A 23,254-nucleotide genomic window follows, 5' to 3' on the forward strand; every position below is an offset into this window, starting at 1 on the left:
CAGGAATATAACTACTAATGCTGGGTAGGACCAGCATAACTGCATCAGAGGAGGCAGCAAACACTGGCTGGTGTCACGGAAGTTAAACTGCTCCACTCACCTCGACAGCACAGCTAGCTTTAAGGATAACATTTGTTAGTATTCATACAAGCAGGGAGACTTCTCCAATGACCTTCTGACTCTAGAGTGAGAACATGCATTCATGGCAACTGCATGCCCAGGTTTATACTTTAGACAAAAGAAAAAATCTTCAATTCTGCTTTCTACTTATTCTATAAAAGAGAAATTACTCTAAGTGCTATCTGATGTCATGCAACAACAGCCAGGTGTCCAGATTCATATCTACTACTAATTATAAAGCAATGCTTACTGTATATTGCAACAATTCATGTGAAAGGAACCAGTTCCATTTGACTCCTGTTGTATAAAGGAACATAGTCCATTTTTTGAATCACCTAAGTTTGAACTTATGCAAAGATATCTTTCCCTGAAGCTTTGATGATAAGGCTCCCTGATGTTATTTTTAGTCTATGAATGCAACAGGAATTACATGCTAGGTAACTGAATGGCTCATGGCTCTGAAATGCAGCAAATCTGATTAAGAAAATTCCAATTTGGCAGGACATGTCTAAATTCTGGAATACCAGGATCTGGATAATTAGAATTTCTCTTTTAACACTTTTCATCTGAGGATCTCCAAGGGTCTCACAAACATTAATTACACCAAGGGCTTGTCTGCATTGGAAATTAATGTGTGGCAAGCCAGGGTGTGAATCTATAGCACACTAATTTAACACACACTAACTGGTCATGTAGACAAGCCCCTGTCTCACAACACCCTTGAGAGGTAAGAATATATTCTGAGTAAAGGGGATTGATCTACTCCAGGTCACACGGTGAGGCAGTGACAGAGCTGGGAAAAGAATCCAATAATCTTGACTTCCACGCCAGTGTTCTACCTGTTAGGTCGCATCGACTTCCTGAGGGTTAATGTGAATTCTTAAAAATAAACACACTTGTAAGATTGTTTGAAATCCTGAAATAAATCTGAACACACAACCTGTGCCTATCCTAATGCAGGTTTCCTTGGGTGTCAAACACCCCAGCTACAGTACTCTGATCAATGGCAGAAAGAAGAATGTGAAAAGAATCTCTTCATCTTTGTGTTAAGAGAAATCATACTTTCAAGCGAAGTGATTCTGAGGATGTGGAATTCTGATTCCTGGAAACCATTTGCTGAAGGAAGAAAGATCAGCTAGTTCTGACAAATTCAGGTGTTGCCGAACACGAGTTTTCTGACATGTGCTGTGGGGATGGGTTTTTTCCCCCTATTCCACAACCAATCCATCAGAGCGTCTCTCCACATTTTGGGGGTCATTCTTGCAATCACTTCTAACCATTATAAGACAGCACTGGAAACGTTGGGTGGCTATGAAATTAGAAAGTGGTGCTTGCCAAGATGAACTAACTCCCAGCAATACAGTGCAAGATAACCACAGAACAAAGATATTTTTGGTGGCACAATAAGAAGTGGATATTTTTGGCCAATCATTTTCACTACAAAGAACAACTTACTAAGCAAAACAAGTTGGTTTGTAACAAATCCATCACTCCCTAAGTCTTCACCATTATAATTGTGCTGCCCCCGCATGATCACTGGAACTTCATGGCAGCAGCTGAAACAGACCAGATTCTCTGGCTCTAAGGGTACATCTGCACAGCAAGGAAAAGCCCGTGGCTGGCCTGTGCCAGCTGAATCAGGCTGTGGGGCTGTTTCATTGCTGTAGCTGTCTGGGCTCGGGCTCAGACTAGGAGCCTGCGAGGTGGGAGGGTCCCAGAGTCCGGACTCCAGCCCTAGCCCAGACAGCAATGAAACAGCCCCGCAAGCCCGAGTTGGCTGGCACAAGCTGCGGGTTTTTCTTTGCTGTGCAGACCCTTAAAGCACAAACCCCAACTGCATTTAAACAGTTTTGAGTCCATCCAGTAGAGGGCAGCAGTAAAGATACGCAGTAGCCAGTTCATTGCAATAGTTAGTATCTTGGGAAAATTGTATAGCATGGCTGACCACCTGCTGGGTGCTGATATTGTCGTCCTTCATTCTTCCCTGACCCCTATCCTTACCTGGGTATGTTTTGAAATACGTATCCATAAATCCCTGATGATTTCCAAAGATGGTTCTTGCCATGCCAGGCCAGGGCTGCGCAATGCACAGAGCACCAGAGACATCATTTCCTTCTATAACTCTTCCCTGTTGGTCCAAGCACAGGAAGGATCATCAGACCAGATGATGGGAAACATCCCAGATTACAGGAAAGTAGCTGGGTTGCACAATCTAGCCATGTGGGGTCTGATTCGGTTCTCACCTGTTTTACACTGACTTCAAAGATGGCCCTCCTTTTTCACCAGGACAAGTGAAAGCCCTTCACGTATTCAGATTCAGTGTCTACTATTGCCAAGGTTTATTTTTAATGTTTCCCACTCATGTTCTGACATATGGGGGGGAAAAATGTAGCCGGTAGTGGAATTACTGCACATCATCTGTGTCACGTACACAAATAACAGAGCAGCTGATGTGAATAATACGCTACTCGGAAGAAAGGGAAGACAGGTGACCCCTGGGAGTGCCAAGAACAATACAAGATGCACAGGATCCCACTGGATTCACATGGGTGCCACAGCAGAGCCCAGCACAGTGGCAGCAGGGCTGGCATCTTCCTGACTGTGCCCAGTACAGGCACCAGGCAGCTCGAAGAGCCTTTGCAGCAGCACATCACCAGTCCACCCTCCCAACTCACCACCACGGCACTGAGCACAGCCTCCTGTGGCAGGGCAGTGTTCTTCCCAAGCCACCTGACAGCTAGGCTGAGTGGACTGCTAATAGCTCCAGAACAGCTGTTGGCTAGAGAGGCCAACTTCCCTCAGAGCAAATATACTACCAAGCAATTTGGAGAAAGGGACAGAGCATCACAGTGATTCCCACAACCCAAACAACAGTAGTGAACTTAATTCCCTTCCTCTCCCATGCTCAGGAAGTTACTGCAGCTGTCACCCTCATCCCTGTTATCTATCTACCTGAAAGGGATGTTGTGAAGATGAGTTAAGTATTGTTCCAATTTTACAGTTGGAGAAACTGAGGCAGAGAGGCTAAGGGCCAAATTTTCAAAGGCATTTAGATGCCCAAGATATAGATAGTGCCTAGCAGGATTTGCGAAAGTGCCCAAGTAGGTTTAGTGCCTATGTTCCATTGATTTTAATGGGCGTTAGGTGCCTAACATGCTCAGGTGCTTTGGAAAATCCCACTAGTCACCAAAATACCTTTGAAAACCTGGTCCTAAGTGACCTGCCCAAGGCTACGCAATAAGGCCCCAAGCTTTCAATCAGGTCTTTGTGGATGGGTCTTTAAGCCCATGCCAAAATCCACAGCAGTCTAGGGGGCACCGTCCACACAGATCAGGCTCCAGATCAACAGTACAGACTGGACTGGAGCTCAGACTTTTTGGTTCTTCGCCCTGTGTCCTGGATATTAGACAACACTGCCTTACCACTTGACAATGAAGATACCCTTGCTGTGGGAAAGGGGGCCGCTAAAAATGGAAACATTTTGTCTAAGTCCATGTACCCAACTTTCAGAATATATATTTCTCAGCAGTATCAATAAATGCCCACATACACGCTAAGCCTGACTCTAGCAAAGACTAGTCAGGGCACCGGTTGTAAGAATCATAGAAGATTAGGGTAGGAAGGGACCTCAGGAGGTCATCTAGTCCAACCTCCTGCTCAAAGCAGGACCAACCCCAACTCAATCATCCCAGCCAGGGCTTTGTCAAACCTCACTTTAAAAACCTCCTTAGAGATAAGGAGAACACAGGGGAATTTCACTGCTTACAATGCACATTCAGCAAACATTTTTAAGGAAAACAGTGCACAGGGTTCCCAATGCACTTCACTCATGCCAGTCCCATTGACTCCAATGAGACCATGCGTGAGTAAAGTTACACATGTATGAGTGTCTGCAGGACTGGCACTTACATTATACAATCATCGCTATCAAATAGGAGCCAGTCCAAAAACATTACCTTGCTACTTGCAGTTGGTTTTCTCTCTAGAATATTTAAATATGCATGAATATGGTTTGATTCCCTGCTGTGAAGGCCAAGACTATAACAGGGTTCAAAAAAGAACTAGATAAGTTCATGGAGGATACATCCATCAATGGCTATTAGCCAGGAAGGGCAGGGATGCAAAACCATGTTCAGAAGTGTCCCTAGCTTCTGTTTGCTTAAGGCTGGGAATGGGCGATGGGATGAATCACTTTATGATTACCTGTTGTGTTCATTCCCTCTGAAGCACCTGACATTGGCCACTGTTGGAAGACAGGCTACGAGGCTAGATAGACCATTGGTCTGACCCAGTATGGACATTCTTCTGTACTGTATCATTGGAACAGGTGAGGAACAAAACATTTTCCACCCTTTTCCTAAATGCTTTTGGCATTAAAAGGGGGAATTAGCCAGACAAACCCAGAGGCAGCATCTCTGGCAGCTCTTTTCCTGCCTTTGCACCATTGCCCCCCGTGGCAGAGCAGTGTCACAACTCACATTCTCATCCATCAATGCCAGTATAATCCCAAAGAACGGTCTCATTGCCATAGTTGGAATGATGTCAGCTCCTTCCTCCGAAGGCCGGGGAGAAATGCAGATGCCACCTGTTTCTGGAAGAACAATGAGAAAGTAAAAGAAGCTGGGACTCATTCGAATGGCAGGTGCAGCTGGATTAAAGCAAGCAGCTACTTTTCTCAAATAAGCAAGAACAGCAAATTGCAGACACCTTCACAGTTACTAATACTTTGATTGTTGGATGCAGTGTTGCTATAGATGTGATGGTCCCAGGATAGTAGAGAGACAAGGTGGAAGAGGTCACATCTTTTTTTGGACCAACTTCTGCTGGTGAGAGAGAGAAGTTTTCAAGTTTACACTGAGGCGACCTGAAGAAGAGCTCTGTCTGTCTCAAAAGCTCGTCTCTCTCCCCAATGGAAGTTGGTCCAATAAAAGGGGTTACCTCATCCACCTTGTTTCAATAATACTTTGAGGCAGAGATCCTGCCTCACCAAACAGTACCCACAGTATACACATTTTAAGGGGAAAATACATTTCCTCCCAATCAACTGGACAGATAGTGCAGTGTACAAAGTCAGGAAAGATCTGAGCTCAGAAATGTTTCTGAGAATCCAGACAACATTATCTTACCCTCTGCTACATTATCTGCTACATTATCTTATCCTCCTTAAAAACCCACCTGTGCCATGATGCCACAAAACTCGTGGCAGTGGTTAGCCAGCTAGTGTGCAGTGACCACTGCTTGTCATACTGTTCATAACTGAATCACTGTTACCTCGTGCTCACCCCATCTGTCATATCCGCCTGTTGTAGCTCAACTTACACTTAGATTGTAAGCTCGTTTGGACAGCAACCCTCTTTTTGTTGTTTGTATCATGCCTAGTACAGTGGGGGCTCTGGCCTCTAAGCACTACCATAATAATAATTAATATATGTATCCTTTCGCCTTCTTTTCCCTTTGACGTTCTTTCTGCACACTATCCTCTGAACACTTCACTACTAAGGCCTGGTCTACACTTAACTTAAAATTTGGCGGCAGTCAATGGGAGTTACACAAGCTATGCAGAATAGCTTGCATAACTCCCGTCAACTTCTTAACTTCCGTTGTGCGCGGCATCTTCACTGCGCTGCGCCACTTGAGGGGCTGGTTTTAACAAGTCGACTTCCAGATCGATTGAGTGGGTCTTCACTGACTGCTCAATCGATCTGGACAGATCAATCTGACAGCGGCAAATTTGCCGCCGTCATTGAAGACATACCCTAAGTTTGCTCTTCTCTGAACTCTCTGCACATCTGTGTCTTTTGAACTCCACGGTGCCCAAAACCATTAACTAAAGGTTGGCTGGCATATCAGTGCAAAACATCTGGATGTCTTGGCCTCTTAAGCCAAATGAAAATAGATGTCTGTCTTTTTACAAGGATGATAGTCAGAAACCAGCGGGCCTAGGGCAGCAGCTGGCCTCAGGTGCAGGGCAGACTCATAGTGCACTGACTCTATGGGCTGGACCCTGTACTCACTGACGTCAATGACAAAGCTCCCGCTGACTTTAAAGGTGAGGAGTCGAGCAGCAGCAGCCAAAGCACCATGCAGGAAGGGAAGCAGCGGCCCGTGTACTTTGTAGTAGCAGCTGCGCTCTGGATGCACACTAGCATCACACACTGGGGGAAGGAATGCCTTCCTCAGTTCTACCCCTGGAGAGTACATTTCTAAGAAGGAGCAGCCCAGTGACTCCACCTCTGCACTCTTCCCAGAGCATGGCCCTAAACTAACACAGGGAACGTGTTAATTCCACAGACTTCAGCAAGAGCTGAACGTGACAAGCGCTAATGTGGCACACATTTTCAGATTCCTTTCTCGTCCATGATGCTACTTGGCCAATGCTGGTCAGACCCATTTCCTACCCCACATGTAATGGTGGCGGTGAGGATATAAGCACAAAATATTAGGAGATTTATTTCGTGCTGTTTTTACAGCACTTTGAGGAATTTGTCTGAAAAGCGCTTTAAGAGACTAAATTACTATTATTATGCAATATTAGAACAGCCGACCCATTAGGGGCATCCTGAGATTATTTTCCATTCAGAATTGAGCCTCTTAATCATTCTTTTCTCATTTCTGCTGGGATGAATATTAAATCAGATCAGAGATTTCACCCTTAATCAGATCTTTTATATCCTAACACTAATTCAGATGCACAAAAAAGAAGCAAAGATACAGGAATGTTAAGCTTTAAAAATAGAAGAGCTATGTTCTCAGCTGGTGTATATTCACATTGCTCCACTGGCTCCAGTGACTCTACAGATCGACAGTGGCTGAGGAGCTGGCTGTACAGGACTAATTTTTCCATCAATGGAACATGTGATTTTGCCTCTAGTCTCTTTTCTATAATTAGGAGGAGGAGGAGGTTTCTCTAGGTGGAACAATGGAGTGATACTTCAGCTCTATGGAAAAAAGGTCTCAAAGCTGCTTATATATCAAATGGAAAATGATTTTGGAAGTTTCTTCTTTGTCCACATCACAAACTTTTGAACAATGTAACCTGATTCCCTTAAAGCTTTACCAACACTTTCCTATTTCAGAAAACATACACTGTCCTCTAAGAGCACAGACAGAATCCTGGAAAAAATGGTTACTAGCCTTCCGTAATTGTTGTTCTTCAAGATGTGTTGCTCATATCCATTCTATGTTAGGTGTGTGCACTCCATCATGCACGGCTGTTGGAGATTTTTTGCCTTAGTGGTATCTGTAGGGCTGGTTCTGGTGCCCAGTCGAGCCCCTTGCTCATGCCACGGTATATGAGGCTCCACCGGCCCTGCGCCCTCTCTGTTCCTTCTTGCCATCAACTTCAATGGTAGGGACAGAGGGTGGGTCATGGAATGGACATGAGCAACACATCTTGAAGAACAACAGTTCCAGGAGATTAGTAACCATTTTTTCTTCTTCGAGTGCTTGCTCATGTCGATTCTATGTTAGGTGACTCACAAGCAGTATCCCTGGAGGTGGGCTCAGAGTTCATGGATGTGCCACTTGCAGTAATGCTCTGCTGAAGCTGGCATCATCCCGGGCCTGCTGGGTGATAGCATAATGGGATGCAAAAGTATGGACTGAAGGATTTTAAGGCACATGGAAGAGAGGAAGGTGATCAGGAACAGTCAACACGGATTCACCAAGGGAAAGTCATGCCTGACCAACCTGATTGCTTTCTACGATGAGGTGACTGGCTCTGTGGATGTAGGGAAGGCGGTGGATGTGATATACCTTGACTTTAGCAAAGCTTTTGATACTGTCTCTCACAGTATTCTTATCAGCAAGTTAAAGAGGTTTGGGTTGGATGAATGGACTATAAAATGGATAGAGAACTGGCTAGAGCATAGGGCTCAACAGGTAGTGATCAATGGCTCCATGTCTAGCTGGCAACCGGTCACAAGCGGAGTTCCCCAGGGGTCGGTCCTGGGGCCAGTTTTGTTCAACATCTTTATTAATGATCTGGAGGATGGGGTAGATTGCACCCTCAGCAAGTTTGCGGATGACACTAAGCTGGGGGGAGTGGTAGATACCCTGGAAGGTAGGAATAGGATACAGAGTGACCTAAACAAACTGGAGGATTGGGCCAAAAGAAATCTAATGAGGTTCAACAAAGAAAAGTGCAGAGTCCTCCACTTAGGAAGGAAGAATCCCATGCACAGCTATAGACTGGGGACCGACGAGCTAGGCAGCAGCTCTGCAGAAAAGGACCTGGAGGTAACAGTGGATAAAAAGCTGGATATGAGTCAGCAGTGTGCCCTGGTTGTCAAGAAGGCTAATAGCATATTGGGCTGCATTAGGAGGGGCATTGCCAGCAGGTCACGGGAAGTGATTATTCCCCTCTATTCAACATTGGTGAGGCCGCATTTAGAATATTGTGTCCAGTTTTGGGCCCCCCACTACAAAAAGGATGTGGACAAGTTGGAGAGAGTACAGCGGAGGGCAACAAAATGGTTAGGGGGCTGGAGCACAGGACTTATGAGGAGAGGCTGAGGGAACTGGGCTTGTTTAGTCTGCAAAAGAGAAGAATGAGGGGGGATTTGATAGCAGTCTTTAACTACCTGAAAGGGGGTTCCAGGGAGGATGGGGCTAGGCTGTTCTCGGTGGTGGCAGATGACAGAACAAGGAGCAATGGTCTCAAGTTGCAGGGGGGGAGGTCTAGGTTGGACATTAGGAAAAACTTTTTCCCTAGGAGGGTGGTGAAGCACTGGAATGGGTTACCTAGAGAGGTGGTGGAATCTCCATCTTTAGAGGTTTTTAAGCTGAGGCTTGACAAAGCCCTGGCTGGGATGATATAGCTGAGGTTAGTCCTGCTTTGAGCAGGGGGTTGGACTAGACGACCTCCTGAGGTCCCTTCCAACTCTAATATTCTATGATTCTATGATTCTAAGACCATGTGGCCGCTCTGCAGTGGTCTTGGAACGGCACCTGCACCAGGAAGGCAGCTTGACAAAGCCCTGGCTGGGATGATTTTGTTGGGGTTGGTCCTGCTTTGAGCAGGGGGTTGGACTAGATGACCTCCTGAGATCCCTTTCAACCCTAATCTTCTATGATTCCATGATTCTGATGAGGCTTGCGCCCTGGTCGAGTGGTCGACAATTACTGGCGAAAGCACTTTTGCTTGTTCATAAGAGAACTTGATGCAGGCGGTTATCCACGAGGAGATCCTCTTGGAGAAGACCGGCAGACCTTTCATTCTTTCTGCCACTGTGATGAAGAGCTGAGTTGACCTTTGGATGGGATTAGTCCTTTCGATGCAGAAGGCAAAGACCCATCTATCATCTAGGACAGGGGTGGGGAACCTCCGGCCCGCGAAAGAATTTGATCCGGCCCGCGTCGGGCTTCGTAAGGCCCACGAAAACATTCGCTCTGGCCTTTGCGGTGGCGTTCCGTGTGGGCGGGAAGTGCGCGCCGCCGAAACCCTGCCGCCGTCTGCCCATTTTCGGCAGCGGGGGGAGTTCGGAGGTGGTTACTGGCCCACGGAACCCCGTGACCGCCGTAAAACTGCGCCGCCGAAAAGGCGGAAACGGCGGCGGCATTTCGGCGGCGGACACCGCCCCACACAGAACTGTCTCGTCCCCTGCCGCCGAATCCCCCCCCCCCGCCGCCAGGACCACCATCAGGCCCTTGACAGCAAAAAGGTTCCCCACCCCTGATCTAGGATGTACAATCTACACTCCTCACTGGATCTGTGTGGTTTGGGGAAGAACACAAGCAGGACTATATTCTGGTTATTATGGAACTGTGACACCACCTTTGGTAGGAAGAGTGGGTGTGGTCACAGCTGAACTTTGTCTTTATAAAACACTGTGGAAGGCGGTTCCAAGGTGAGAGCTCTGATCTCGGAAACCCTTCGTGCTGAGGAGATCGCCACCAGGAAGGAAACCTTCCAAGAGAGGTGCAGCAGAAACCAGGACGCTAATGGCTCGAAGGCAGGGACCCATGAGCCTTGAAAGGACTAGATTCAGGTCCCAGGGAGGAATAGGATCTCTGACTTGTGGGTAAAGTCTCTTCAGGCCTTTTAAGAACCTGATTGTCAAGTCATGGGAGAAAACTGATCTACCCTGGACCGGAGGGTGGAAGGCTGAGATAGCCACCAAATGACGAAAGGGCTAGCCCTTGATGCTTGAGATGTAACAGATAGTCCAATATAGACTGTCCTGAGGTTTGGTGAGGAGAAAAGTTCCAGTCTGAGGCCCAACAGGAAAACCTCTTCCATTGGGCCAGGTATGTTGCTCTGGTAGAAGGCTTTCCGCTGCCCATGGGAACCTGATGAACTTGTGCTGAGCAAGCCTGCTCCTCCGCATTCAGCCATGCAGCAGCCACGCTGTCAGGTGCAGGGATGCTAGGTCCGGGTGCAGCACACAGTTGTGGTCCTGGGACAGAAGGTCTGGCCAAAGTGACAGCTCCAACAGGGTGCCGAACCAGTGCTGTCGCGGCTACGCCGGGGCTATCAGTATCACTTTCACCTTGTCTCACTTGATCTTCAACAGGAACCTGTGGACCAGTGGTATCAGTGGGAAGGCATATAGCAGCGCTCCTGCCCAGGAAGGCATTGGACAGAGAGCCTCTGATGAGCCCGCGCATGGAGCAGAACTGGTGGGACTTTCTGTTCTGTCTGGATGCAAAAAGATCCACTTGGGGAGTTGCCCACCTTTGGAAAATCATGCTGGCAATCTGTGGGTGGAGTGACCACTGGTGGCAAGATGAAAAGGACCTACCAAGAAGGTCCGCTACCGCATTTCTGGTGCCTGGGAGATGTGAAGCTACAATGTGGATGGCTTTCTGCACTCAGAAGTTCCATAAGCAGATAGCTTCCTGGCATAGGGGTGATGACCGACCACCAACTTGCTTGTTGATGTAAAACATCACGGCATTATTTTCCGTCAGAATTTGGACTATCTTGTCATCCAGGTAGGGAAGGAACGCCTGACAAGCTAGTTGTACCGCTCTGAGCTTCCTGACATTTATGTGGAGGAAGCGAGTCTCCGGCATCCAGAGTCCCTGTGTGCTGAGGTTGTTGAAGTGGGCTCCCTACCCCAGATCCGAAGCATCAGAGACCAGCGTCACTGAGGGGAAAGTTCTAAGAAGGGCACTCTCTGTAACACGAGCGGGGGTTCATCCACCATGATAGGGTGACCGGACATGCAGTGGTACTGTGACCACAAGGTCCAGACTGTGCCTGCTGGGAGTGCAGACTGATGTTAGCCAGAACTGTAGGGATCAGAGACATAGATGAGCATGCTGGACCATGTACGTGCAGGCTGCCATGTGTCCCAGCAGTCGGAGGCATGATCGAGTGGTCATGATCAGTTGGGATTGTATGTCTGTAATGAGATCTAACAGGATTTGGAACCAAGACTCCGGAAGAAAGGCTCTGGCCTGTGTGGAGTCAAGGATCGCTCCTATGTACTCTATCCATTGGACAGGGGAGGACAGAGTCGGTTTTTGCTCATTCATGAGCAGGCCCAGATTTTGACAGGTGGATCTTACGACACTGAGGCTGCGCTGGACCTGAGATTGTGACTTGCCCTTGATGAGCCAGTTATTGAAGTATGGATAAATTTGCACTCTTCGACGCCTCAGGTAAGCAGCCGTGATCGCCAAACATTTTATGAACACTCTTGGGGTGGAGGAGAGGCCGAATTGGTAGTGTTGTTGGCCCACCAGAAACCAGAGGACTCTCCTGTGGCCTTGGAAAGTGGAAATATGGAAATGTAAGTCCTTTAAGTCGAGGGTGGTGTACCAGTGCCCTGACATCGAACCGTGGTACACCCATTGACCTGCATTTCTGAGGCTGGTGACTGGGCTCTCCCTCTGACTCTGAGGAGGACAGTTCCCCCCTCAGGGACCATGGTGGAGCCGACGGCAGCTCCTCCTGTTGGCTGCAGTGTGGAATCAGGGAGCGGTGCTGGGGAGATGGGGACCAGTGACAGGATTACCCTGAACAGTGCCACATGGGACAGGAGTGGTGCCGAGACAGCAGTGTGTGACAGGGTGTCAGGCCACGTGATGCCGGGGATCAGTGCCAGGGGTCTGGTGACTGGTATCATGCTACTGGTGACTGGTGCCATGAAGGTGATGACCAGTACCGGGGAGACCGAGGTTGATGATACACAGCCAGTGAGTCTCTCCTCTGGGTCAGGGACCAGGAGCACGGTGCTGGGGACCGGGATCGAGACGGTGGAGACCTTCGCTGTGGCATGAGAGATCTTGGCTGAGGTGTTGTGGACCAGTGCTGAGATGGGGACCGGTGCCTGGTGACTGACCACTGAGGTGGCCTCGTGGCAGGTTTACCCTGGAGACCATAGCCTTTACCAGTTCCAGTGCTGAGGGTAAGACAAGGGGGGAGGGAGGCACTGGGAGGGCCATCAAGTCCCTGGCCAATTGAAAGGCCTCCAGAATCGAGGGCGCCATTAGGTGGAGGGGCCCCCGTTCACTCTCAGGTGTTGGGGGTGACTCCCTCAGAGAGCTTTCCGTCCTGGGAGGAGAGGCTGACTCTAGCTACTCTGGGACAGGTGATTGCCCTGATGCAGGTCCTTTGCCTGACCCTGCCTTCTTATCCCACTTCAGCACGGGGGAATAGCTTTGATTGTGCTGTTTCTTTTGCCATTTCTTCAGCACCGGCAAAGGCAAATGTTGCTGAGAAAGGCTCGGTGCCGACAGTCTGGGCGGGAGGGTTCTGAGGCTAGTCTGTGTCCCGCCTCCATTAACAGGGCTTTCAGGCGAATGTCCTTGTCTTTCTTAGTCTGTGGCCTGAAGCACTTGCAAATCCTGCACTCACCCTTCACGTTTCCCCTAAACACTTTAAGCAACTGTCATGAGGGCATTAAGTAGGAAGGGCTTGTGGCAAACAGAACACAGTTTGAAGCCCAGGGACTGGGGATGGGACTGCTATTTCCAGCTTACTAACTAACTAACCAACTAACAAACTATTTACAAGAACTATCAATAACTAGCAATGAAAGAACCACTAGGCACTTATGAACGCAAGAAAAAAAGATGTTCCAACAACCATCACGGGCGGGAAGAAGGAACGGATGGGGCGCACAGCCGGCAGCGCTTCATATACCATGGCATGAGCCTGGAGCTTCAGAGGACACCAGAGCCGGTCCTATGGATACCACTAAGGTAAAAAATCTCCAACAGCTCTGCACGAGGGCACACACATACCTAACATGGAATCGACATGAGCAAGCACTCCAAGAACTGCATCTAATATTTCACAGTAATGAATATGATGGAGTACAAAGCTCATGTTGCATGTAAAATATGCCTGTTTAGCTCCATAGTAATGGATGTTCTTTATAACTGAACATTAATTAAAATCGCAACACTGTAAATGACATTTAAAATATAGGCCATGCCATCTGTCATCTTTAGCACAATGACTGACCACATAAAAGCCAGTAGAGCGGTGCAGATCCAAGGCGGAGATGCATGGGGTGAATGGGGCAAAATCCCTGAAGAAAGTAAAAGATAAAATAGAGGCAAGGCAATGCAGAGTGGAAGGAATTACAACTTCCACACTTATTCCACACTTAGACAGAGCCTACACTCAATCTTGCACTGATTTAATTAAAGGGATGTTTTTTCCACTTAAACCTGTGCACATTTCTGTGTGGACACTATTAAACTGGTTTAAAAATAGCTTATAGCAATTCAGCTTAATGTGGTAAAGAATCAACTTCAGCTAAATTGACACAAGCCAGGTTTAAATCAATGTCAAATTAGTCATTGAATTGGTCTTTAATAAAGAGAAGGCAAAGAGCTTCTGAAAGAGGCAGAATCCACACCAAAGCAGCATGTTGTACATACTAAATCTATCCAAAGCAGGGAAAATGTAACACCTTGCATTTGCTTGTCACATAGTCCCAGCTGACAACGACCTTGACAGAATCACTGGGCAATTATCCCTCAAGTATTTGAACACCCCTGCAACGTGTTAAGCACAAACAGGATTTTGCTTAGATATCACCCATACATGCTTGTTGTTTCACCTGTTTCCCTAAATATTTTCTGTTGACAGTGTCACAAAAACCTTCTCTCCTCCTCCATACATTCTGAGTGCTCCCTCATTCCTCCTACAGAGTTCGTAGCACTGCAATGAAGCCAAAGCAGTGGCTGCTCTACTCTGCACCACACAGTCAATTCAGTACTTTGGAGACCAACACAGATTTTCTTCATCTTAACACAAGCTGAGGCTATGTCTACACTGACGGCAGCAAAGTCGCCACCATCAGATCGACTTCTCTGGATCGACTGAGCGGTCCATGGAGCCCCGCTCAGTCGATCTAGAAATCAGCGTATTAAGACCACCTTCTCAAGTGACTTAGCGCTGCGTCGACGGGAACTCGCAGTGCAGTGAAGACGACGCACAGGACAGAAGCAGAGAAGTCGACGGGAGTTATGCAAGTTTTTTGCGTAGCTTGCGTAACTCCGGTTGACTGCCGCCGAATCTCCGAGGTAAGTGTAGACAAGCCCACAGTGTACGCCTTAGCTAACTCTGCCTGGGCGTCAACGCTGCTCTGTAGAAGAGTGGGATGCAGTCATGGCTGGGTACCCAACACCAGCAGGACTCCTCAGTGAGCCATGCCACCTAGGAGGAGCAGCTCCAACTTCGGATCTCCAGGACCTGCTGGGTTGGGCGCCCCTTGCCCCCCACTAGAGGGGAACACCACTTAACAATTCCACCAGAGGAACTCACGGAGTCTCTTGTACCATCTGTGCACTTCTTGTGGGCATTATCATAGGAGGTATGATTTGCCTCTCAATAAAGAGGCACGAATGGTATTTCTATGCAGAAAGGCTTGTATTTAAAGCCTTGTCCTCCTGTGTTCCTTATCTTCTTCATGTTTCTTCCTTTCCATGAAATAAATCTATAACTTATGGAGCCATTTACAAACCATTCTTGGGTCAAACTTTATTTACAAATTAGTAGAAAAGAATTAACAAAAAAGTAGTGACCCAGGAAAGTTAACACATGATTCAATGTAACTATGTCTCGCTAGCAGGCAAACACTCATAATCTTAGTCCCACTGAAGTTGATGAGAGTTTTGCTGTTGCTTAATGGGAGCAGGAGCAAGTCCATAAGGAGAAGACAAATATCCCCTTTGTGCGACTGAGAAAGAAAAATGCAACCACTGAAACGCCCTATTCAGAGACATGTTTCTAAGAGCAGCTCTTATGTATTCTATAATTTAGTGACTCTAGAATCATTTACAACAGTTTACATTTGGTGTAGCACTAATTGAAAAACTAAACATGTCTAGTCTCTATTCTACATCATTTAAAACTATACTTGGAAATCATACACAGCTTTGAATCATATGATCACTCATAGCTAAGACACCACTGCCTAATATATTAACACCAGCGGTTCCAAACCGGTGGTACGCGTACCACCAGTGGTACGCGGAAGACGGCTCGGTGGTACGCGAGGTGAACCTCGCCGCCGATTCCGCCGCCACCGCCGCGGAAGCTTGCCGCCACCGACCCCCCCCACTGCCGAGAAAGCTCGCCACCGCCGAAGCCTTCCCCCTGCCGCCGAAAACGGTCAAACGGCGGCAGGGTTTCGGCGGCGGGCATTGACCCCTCCACGCAACCCCACCGCCGCCGAAAGTGTTCCCCCCACTTATTTACCGAGTTCCACTCGGGCCAGGTACAGTCAGGTGAAGCGGTACTTGACCTGACTGTACCTGACCCGAGTGGTACTCGGGAAAAAAAGGTTGAGAACCGCTGTTATTAACACTAAGGCCATGTCTACACTACTACTTATGTTGACAAAACTTATGTCACTCAGGGGTATGAGAAAACACACTTCCCCTCCCCCCCAGCAACATAAGTTTTGCCAGCATAAGTGGCAGTGTGCACAGCAAGATGTCGGCAGGAGAGCTTCTCCCACCAACACAGCTACCACCACTCGTTGAGGTGGGTTAATTATACCGATGGGAGAGCTTTCTCCTGTTGGCATAGAGCAGCTACATGAGCGATCTTACAGCAGTGCAACTGCATCGATACAGCTGTGCCGCTGTAAACTTGCAAGTGTAGATATAGTTTAAGAGCCACGGTAATTTCTCTCTCACACACACACATTCTCTCTCATAATCCCCCTCTCACGTATCTACTCCAAATACTTTCAAATTGATTCTTAAAACATGGTTTGCTACTCTTTATGTCTGTTCAGTTTTAATATCTGGCAACATACCGCTGCTTCCAAAGAAATGTTCCATGGAGGACAAAGGCCAGTTAATAAGGTAAATTAAATTGATTGTGAGAGGTGCAATTGAGCTGACACTATGGTAATCAATTCACATGCTGCATCTGCCTAAACTGTTTATGTTGACTGTTTCTGTATTTCATTTATGTCCAAAAGGCATATATACTCTGCCACTGGTGAATAGGTGCATTTGTTTTTACTTGGAACATTAGCTTTGGAGATGAAAGAATTCTATTTTCTAGCAAAATCAACGGTATGAAGATTTATCTTTCACTTATACGCCAGTAGCTGGTAACTGTTCACCTGAAGATTCTTGGCCAATTTAAAAATGAGTTTCAATCTATATGAATTTACCCGTGCTGTTCAACAAACATTGTCTCTTATCACCAGCCGTATAGGTGGTACTTAGAAAACAACAGTAAAAGATACAATTTACTTATTTAATACTGTATTTACAAACAAATTATGTACATTTGGAAATCTAAATAAAGTTAACTAATTTATATGCAGCACGAACTTAGTATAGATAAAAGAAAAGATGCTGATGGGTGTCTAACTTCCATCACTATATAGTAAGCATTTATTGCTTCATAGTGTTTTATTTTCTCACCAAAATTAGTATAATACCTCAGAGAAGTGAAAGAAACCATTCAGGCTTTGTTTATCCTTATGTTTAAGTGCTTTAAGAGGTAACTAGCCTCATAGCACAGCATGCAGCATTGTTTGTCTGAAATATTTTTTAACCTGTATAAAAATGAGTTTGCAAATCTGATTGGGATTAAATAGCACTCATTTTATACTCTTTGAGTCAGGAACTAGCAAGGGAAGTCTGGTCATGCTAGGTGGTCCAGCTAGGTGCAGGGAAGAACTTGCATGGACCCAGCAGTGAAGGAGTGCAGAGATGGGATTGGTAGCAGTAAGAAAGCAAGCATGCATTATGAGGTTTCTTGCCCACTTGGGAAGATGGGGGAGCAGGAATATTCCAGTACTCAGCAAGTGGATGGGACACTGGGGAAGTGGGAGAGGTCTCCTTTGGCAGAGAGGGAGAGGGCAGTGTGAGGATATGTGTATTGTTTCTTTCAGTCTGTAGCAGAAAGTCAGGCAGGAGGGGAGCTGGGGAAGGTTCCAGGCCGAAGCTGTAAAAATTTGTGAAGCACAGAAAGGGAAAGAGAGAGAAAGTTGCTTTAGAACTAACACAGGCTTTCTTATTCTGAGTTCCTTGTTCAGTGTGAGAAGAAAGCGATTATTTCCATGATTCTTTCCCAACATCACATAAGCCTGTTGTTGGGGTAAGAGCAGGGAAGAGACTAGAGGAAGATTTACTTCAGTGAAGTCCTTCAGTAAGAATAATAAAGATTACGACATTTGTCTTCAGTGATCTTAGGGTATGTCTACATGGCAATTAAATGCCCACGTTAGCCCATGTCAGCTGACACAGGCTTGGAGGGCTGTTGAACTGTGATCTAGATGGAGGCTGGGCCCAGGGACACCGCAAGGAGGAGGCTCCCAGAGCCTGGGCTTCAGCCCAAGCGCAAACATCTACACCGCATTTGAACAGCCCCTTAGCCTGAGCCCCGCGAGCCGAGTCAGCTGACACAGCCAGCCATGTGTGTGGACATATCCTCTGTGACTAGACATAGCCAATCCATGCAACAGAGTAACAAGATAGGCCTGATTCTCACTCACACTAAACCCACTCTACACCATTCTGGTCATATAAAGATGCCAAAGGAACAGATTATATTTACATCCACTTTAAGGCCCCTTTGCATCACTAGAGCACTGTAAAGTAGCCTTAGCGTATCGTACTAAGATGGGAAGCACAAAAATCAGCCTAACAGTTACGGATTACTGAAGTGTACTCCTGTTTTCTGTGACATGGCTCAGTGCAGAAGGCCCGTTAAGTCTCCACCCTTCCTTCACTCTCAACTAAATCTTCATTCACCAGGGAGGCTGCACACAGCTAACTGTGCAAAATAGCATAATAGCTTCTCCCCACATTCATCCTGAAACAAAGCACAGTGATTTTAACTGTATTTTCCTATGAACTGTAGTAGTGAAACAAATAACCCTGGCTACATAGCTCTATTTCCACAGGGAAACAGGACAAAAAATGACCTGGGCAGAATCCTGCCTGGTCTACATTGCACTGGCGGTCAACAGGAGATATGCAAGCTACATAATGTAGCTTGCGTATCTCCCATCGACTTACTTATGTTGCCATATCATGGCATCTTCGCTGCGCTGCATCAACGGGAGACGCCCTCCGGTCAACACAGCCATACTTCTTTCGGACAGGTAGATTAATGGCATCAACTGGAGCGCACTTCCGGGATCGACTGAGCAGGTCTCCACGCCCCGCTCAATCGATCCCGCTGCATCAATCCCCAAGTCGCCAGCAGTGTAGACGTACCCTCTGTGATTGAATGTTACAGTTTCCTGTGCCATACGTAGTCTTTCATGATAAAATCATTTTCAAGTCAGTTCCGTTATCAAAATAATTACTGTGTGGTTTCCATTTCAGACAGCAGCCTTTCAGTTTCAATTGAACAATGAAAATTGTTTTCTGTTTCTAAAGCTGGTCAAAATTTTCAGATATTCAAAATTTCAATGAAAATGTTTCATGAAAAAACACTGCTGGTTTTCACCCAATTTACAGAGCGGATCAAAATTTGCTGAAAACTCAAAAATGTTAATCAAACATGTTCAGGAAAAAATCCCCAAAAGGTGAAGAAGTTGTCACCGCTTTCTAACCATTCCATGATAATTCCTTGCAAACATTTTCTTCCTCCCCATCAATGCTTTTTACCTGTTTGCCACCAGGTGTCAACAAGGGTGCACCGGCTATCTCCCACGACATTGTAGAACCATTGCCAAGCTTCATGGTTAATTGGTTCTCCCACTAAATCCACAAGAGTAAAGAAAGAAGGGTGAATTCTGGTGAAAGGATTTGTATGCAGTGTGCTTTCCCTTCAATATATGTAAGCTTGGAAGGTCAATATCATCATACACACCAAACCAACCAAAAATATTTCCATTGATAATTGAAATTTACAGAGATGCAAAGTAAGAAAAATGTTGCTTGAGAACTTATTACAGTTTGATTTAAGAATATTTACTTTGCATATTTTAAGATATGATGTTGACAATTTCAGTTTTAACTTTTTAAATCTCAAAGCAAAGCAAATGCTATAATTGAATAATTATTGTCTAATCCCCTCTTAATTTCCCTCAACTGTGAAAAAATAGATAACTGAAAAAAATGCTTAAAACCCATAATTTCTTGCAACTTTGAACATTTTTAAATTAATTAAAAACATTTAAAATTCTTTAAAATAAACATCAATATTATCATTGAAATTACAAAAAAATGAAAATTGAATTCTGCCAAGCCTAAATACATCGCATGCATATTGCATGATCTCAGACATTTCTGATCATAAGAATTTGTCTACTAACCACTGATAGCATTTTGCTGAGACATGAGAAGACGCTTAATGTACCTGTGTAGTCAGGGCCCCCACACGGGGGGCAGGGGGAAGAGTACACTTTACTGGGGCCCGGAGGTCCTGGGGGGGCCCAACCCAGGCTGCAACCCGCATTACCATGAGAAAAAAAATTTTCATGGCTCATGAGATCGGATGTATGGGATGAGGGATTGTGGTATGTGTGTGGGAGGGTGCCCACGTTAAAAGGTTGTACTGGGCCCGAAAAAATTATGTTTGGGCCCTGCATGAAGTATGATGAACCTCATAATTTAAGATATTCCTTTCCTAGGATGGATGGAAAGCCAAAAGAAATCTCCGGGAAAATGAGCGACAACTGATGGGAATTCGGGGGTCTGTAGAAAATCAAAACGATGCTGACGCAGGGGCAGTCTAAGCATCCCTAGCATTAGAATGACTTGTGCTCTCTGGTGCCACAAGCACAACTGAATTGTTCTGGCATCTTCTTCTGGATAATGTTATTCTCATAAAGGAATCTAGGAAATGAGGGATAATTCAAAGATATTTATTCAATTGCCCTGATGTTGGGCTTTTTATTTTTCCACATCTTTAGTAACTAACAACTGTATGAGAAAATTACATTTGAAAAAACGTCTGTTCTTAGCCATTCCAAGCCAATCTTTCATTGGCGTAAATTGGCATAGCACCACTGACTTCAACAGAGCGACATCGATTTATATCTGTTGAGCATCTGTCATGACAATTCCTTTCATAAGAACATTTAGTTCCTCTCACCTGATCCCAGGGTTTTTAAGGAAGATCTGTCATACTTCTTCACCCACTTATCTCCATACTTCAGCAGCAGGCGTACAGCAGTAGGTGCACCGTAAAACTGATTGATTTTTAACCGCTGTACAGTTTCCCAATAACGACCTGCAAAATGCCAAATATTCTCCTTTAATCTGTCTGGTTACAGAACAAAGCTACTGTTACAAATGCTGAACTCTAAAGTAAACACTAAGATAAAACTCTACAGCAACTATTTGTTGTATGTATAGTATAATGCTGGTGACACTTTTATTACCTTGGTACATACACATTCCTACTTTGTATACTCACATTTTCAAAAGAAACGGGATTAGTGATATTAGGAAAGAGAATACATCCACTAAATTAGCCAGGTCACACTCGATAGGCTCCTAAGCCTTATAATTCTCCCATATATACATGCTTAATTAAAACTGCTTAATTAAAACCATCACCCCCTCACCTGGGTCAGGATACAGTGGAGTGCTTTCAAACAGGACAGAAGTGCCTCCATTACAGAGTGGTCCATACACAACATAGCTATGTCCCGTGATCCAGCCAATATCGGCCACACAACCAAAAACATCACCTTGCTGGTAGTCAAACACATGCTGCAAAGATAAACAGTGAAGCAATCTGAATTCTTTTCATAATGTTGAAAGAACTAATGTATGCTGCACTGGATCAGTGATTTCAATTCAGCCATCAAAAAATCACAATAGTTAAGATGGTTGTATACCCATTGGACTCAGGTAGCTCCAAGTTGAAGTCTAGTGAGATGGTCGCCGAGAGTTGGGGTGGCTGCAGGGTTTGTTGCGTGGCACCTTAGTGCGGGCACATATGTCATAGGAGGCTACAGATGCCTGCATTGTGGCATGCATGCGAGGCCACCAAAAGAAATAGGAGGTCAGGAGCTGGGTTTTGAAACAGCCAAAATGCCCCACAAGGGGGGAATCCTGGCACATCCTCAGGGCTGCCACAGGGGGTTACCAGAAGAATATATCACAAAGGTCAGTCCATCTTACAAGAAATTAGTTCATTTTAACAGTTGATGTTTTGACTTATTTTGCTAACCCGTGGCAGAAATAGGGAGCGTTAATACAACTGTTTTGTTCGTCAACAGACAAGTGTCACAAAAGAAGGTCCTTGGTTAGGAATCCAGCACCTCTTTGCAGAAGCAGCGATCAGTGCAGCACAGGAGTGCAAAACGAACCCAGTAAATGACTGCACCATTTGGATTCCTTACAAACCCTGGGTCTGATTTTCCTAGCAGTGTATTTCCCGAAAGCAGATCAATGCTATTTAATTATTAATATGCTCTTGTGTACTTTTCAACTTGATTACACACAATACGCCAAACAATTTGCAAACACTGACAGATGCAACCTTATTAAACAAGTAAAAGTGCCACACCGATACTGATAAAGCACACGTGTTCTTTTTCTGCAGGTAACATGGCTCAGCTACCTTGTGTGTCACAGCAGCATAAAGCAGATACCCAGCCTGAGTGTGAACGATCCCTTTGGGTTTTCCTGTGCTCCCTGAGGTGTAAAGCATGAAGAGCATGTCTTCACTGTCCATGCTTTCAGGATCACACACAGGAGCCTCCTTGGCCATCTCCTAAGACAAGAGAAGGAGCAAAAGAAACACGTTAGCCTTGTGCAGCAAATCCTTTCATAAAGTGTCTGCATTTCAACAGTGTACCAGCTACATATAGAAAAACTGTCATTTCTTCAGCTGATGCCATCTTTTTCTTCAGAAAGACTGGCAAGAGATATTTACTAAAAGAAAGGCAAAGAAGTAGGTGAAGAATGTCCTGGCATGAGGACAGGGCAGCTGAGGAATGACATGGCATGGATGCTCAAATTACAGGCTCCATTTCCTGGACTCAGAAACAAAAGGATGTGCGCAGCACACCCCCCATAAGCATTCCCGTGGAATGTACGTAGGACCCGTTCGCTAGACCCACACTCCTGTGAGGCTCAGGTGTTAAAAGGAAGAGATGAATAAAGCCAGCTAGAAAAACAGCGGGGACTCTCAGAGGTTTCAAGACTGTGGAGGATAAAAGTTGCCGGTAGAAAATCTAAGTGCGATTCCCATCATGAGACATGCTTTGCAATAATAGAAAGGTCTTTAGGAGTTCAGCTCCAAGCAGGGATTCTTCTTCTTCTTTTTTTAATTTACACATTTGCAGTTTAATTTTAAATCACATTTAGGATTTTCCAACGCCTGCCTCCATCTCCTGGCTAGAGCAGGAGCTGAGCGCCCCACTGATACCATCTGGTACACAGTACAAACATAGACTTTTATTTTTTTAAGAGAAAAGAGAGAAACCTGTTAACAATCCACAGGATTTATTTCTCCCTCTCCAGACACAGACCCAGCTAGCTTCCTGTTAAGGATCCTCTACTCCCTACTGGAGAAGGTAATCCACGATGAGGCACAGAAAAGCGAACTCCTAGCAGAGGGCATTCAGAACGCTATGGGTTCAGTTCTGACACATTCTAGGTGCCAACAAAAGGGAGTGAGAGGGAGTAGCAGCCCCTTATATTCCTACTCACATTACCCTGATTGTGGGCCTGGCATGCAGGAGTATGTAAGGTTCCTGGCCTGCTGAGTCCCTCCAGGAGTAAGTGATTG

At 45.9% G+C, this 23,254-nt stretch overlaps 1 protein-coding gene across 1 annotated transcript in view; it reads right to left on the reverse strand.

The window, feature by feature from the left end:
• ACSS1 (acyl-CoA synthetase short chain family member 1) overlaps positions 1–23,254 on the reverse strand; it is an 83,491-nt gene that overhangs the window by 15,001 nt on the left and 45,236 nt on the right. Inside the window, exons 5-10 of the mRNA XM_067532938.1 lie at positions 22,082–22,234; positions 21,078–21,225; positions 20,603–20,740; positions 19,171–19,263; positions 4,599–4,711; positions 2,122–2,248 (exon numbers count right to left, since the gene is read on the reverse strand). Of these exons, the coding sequence (XP_067389039.1) occupies positions 2,122–2,248; positions 4,599–4,711; positions 19,171–19,263; positions 20,603–20,740; positions 21,078–21,225; positions 22,082–22,234 (772 nt within the window). The remainder of the gene's footprint in view (positions 1–2,121; positions 2,249–4,598; positions 4,712–19,170; positions 19,264–20,602; positions 20,741–21,077; positions 21,226–22,081; positions 22,235–23,254) is intronic.

This window comes from Emydura macquarii, unplaced genomic scaffold (genome assembly GCF_026122565.2).
Source record: "Emydura macquarii macquarii isolate MOO-44397 ecotype Brisbane River unplaced genomic scaffold, CSIRO-AGI_Emac_v2 contig_3305, whole genome shotgun sequence".
NCBI lineage: Eukaryota > Metazoa > Chordata > Testudines > Chelidae > Emydura > Emydura macquarii.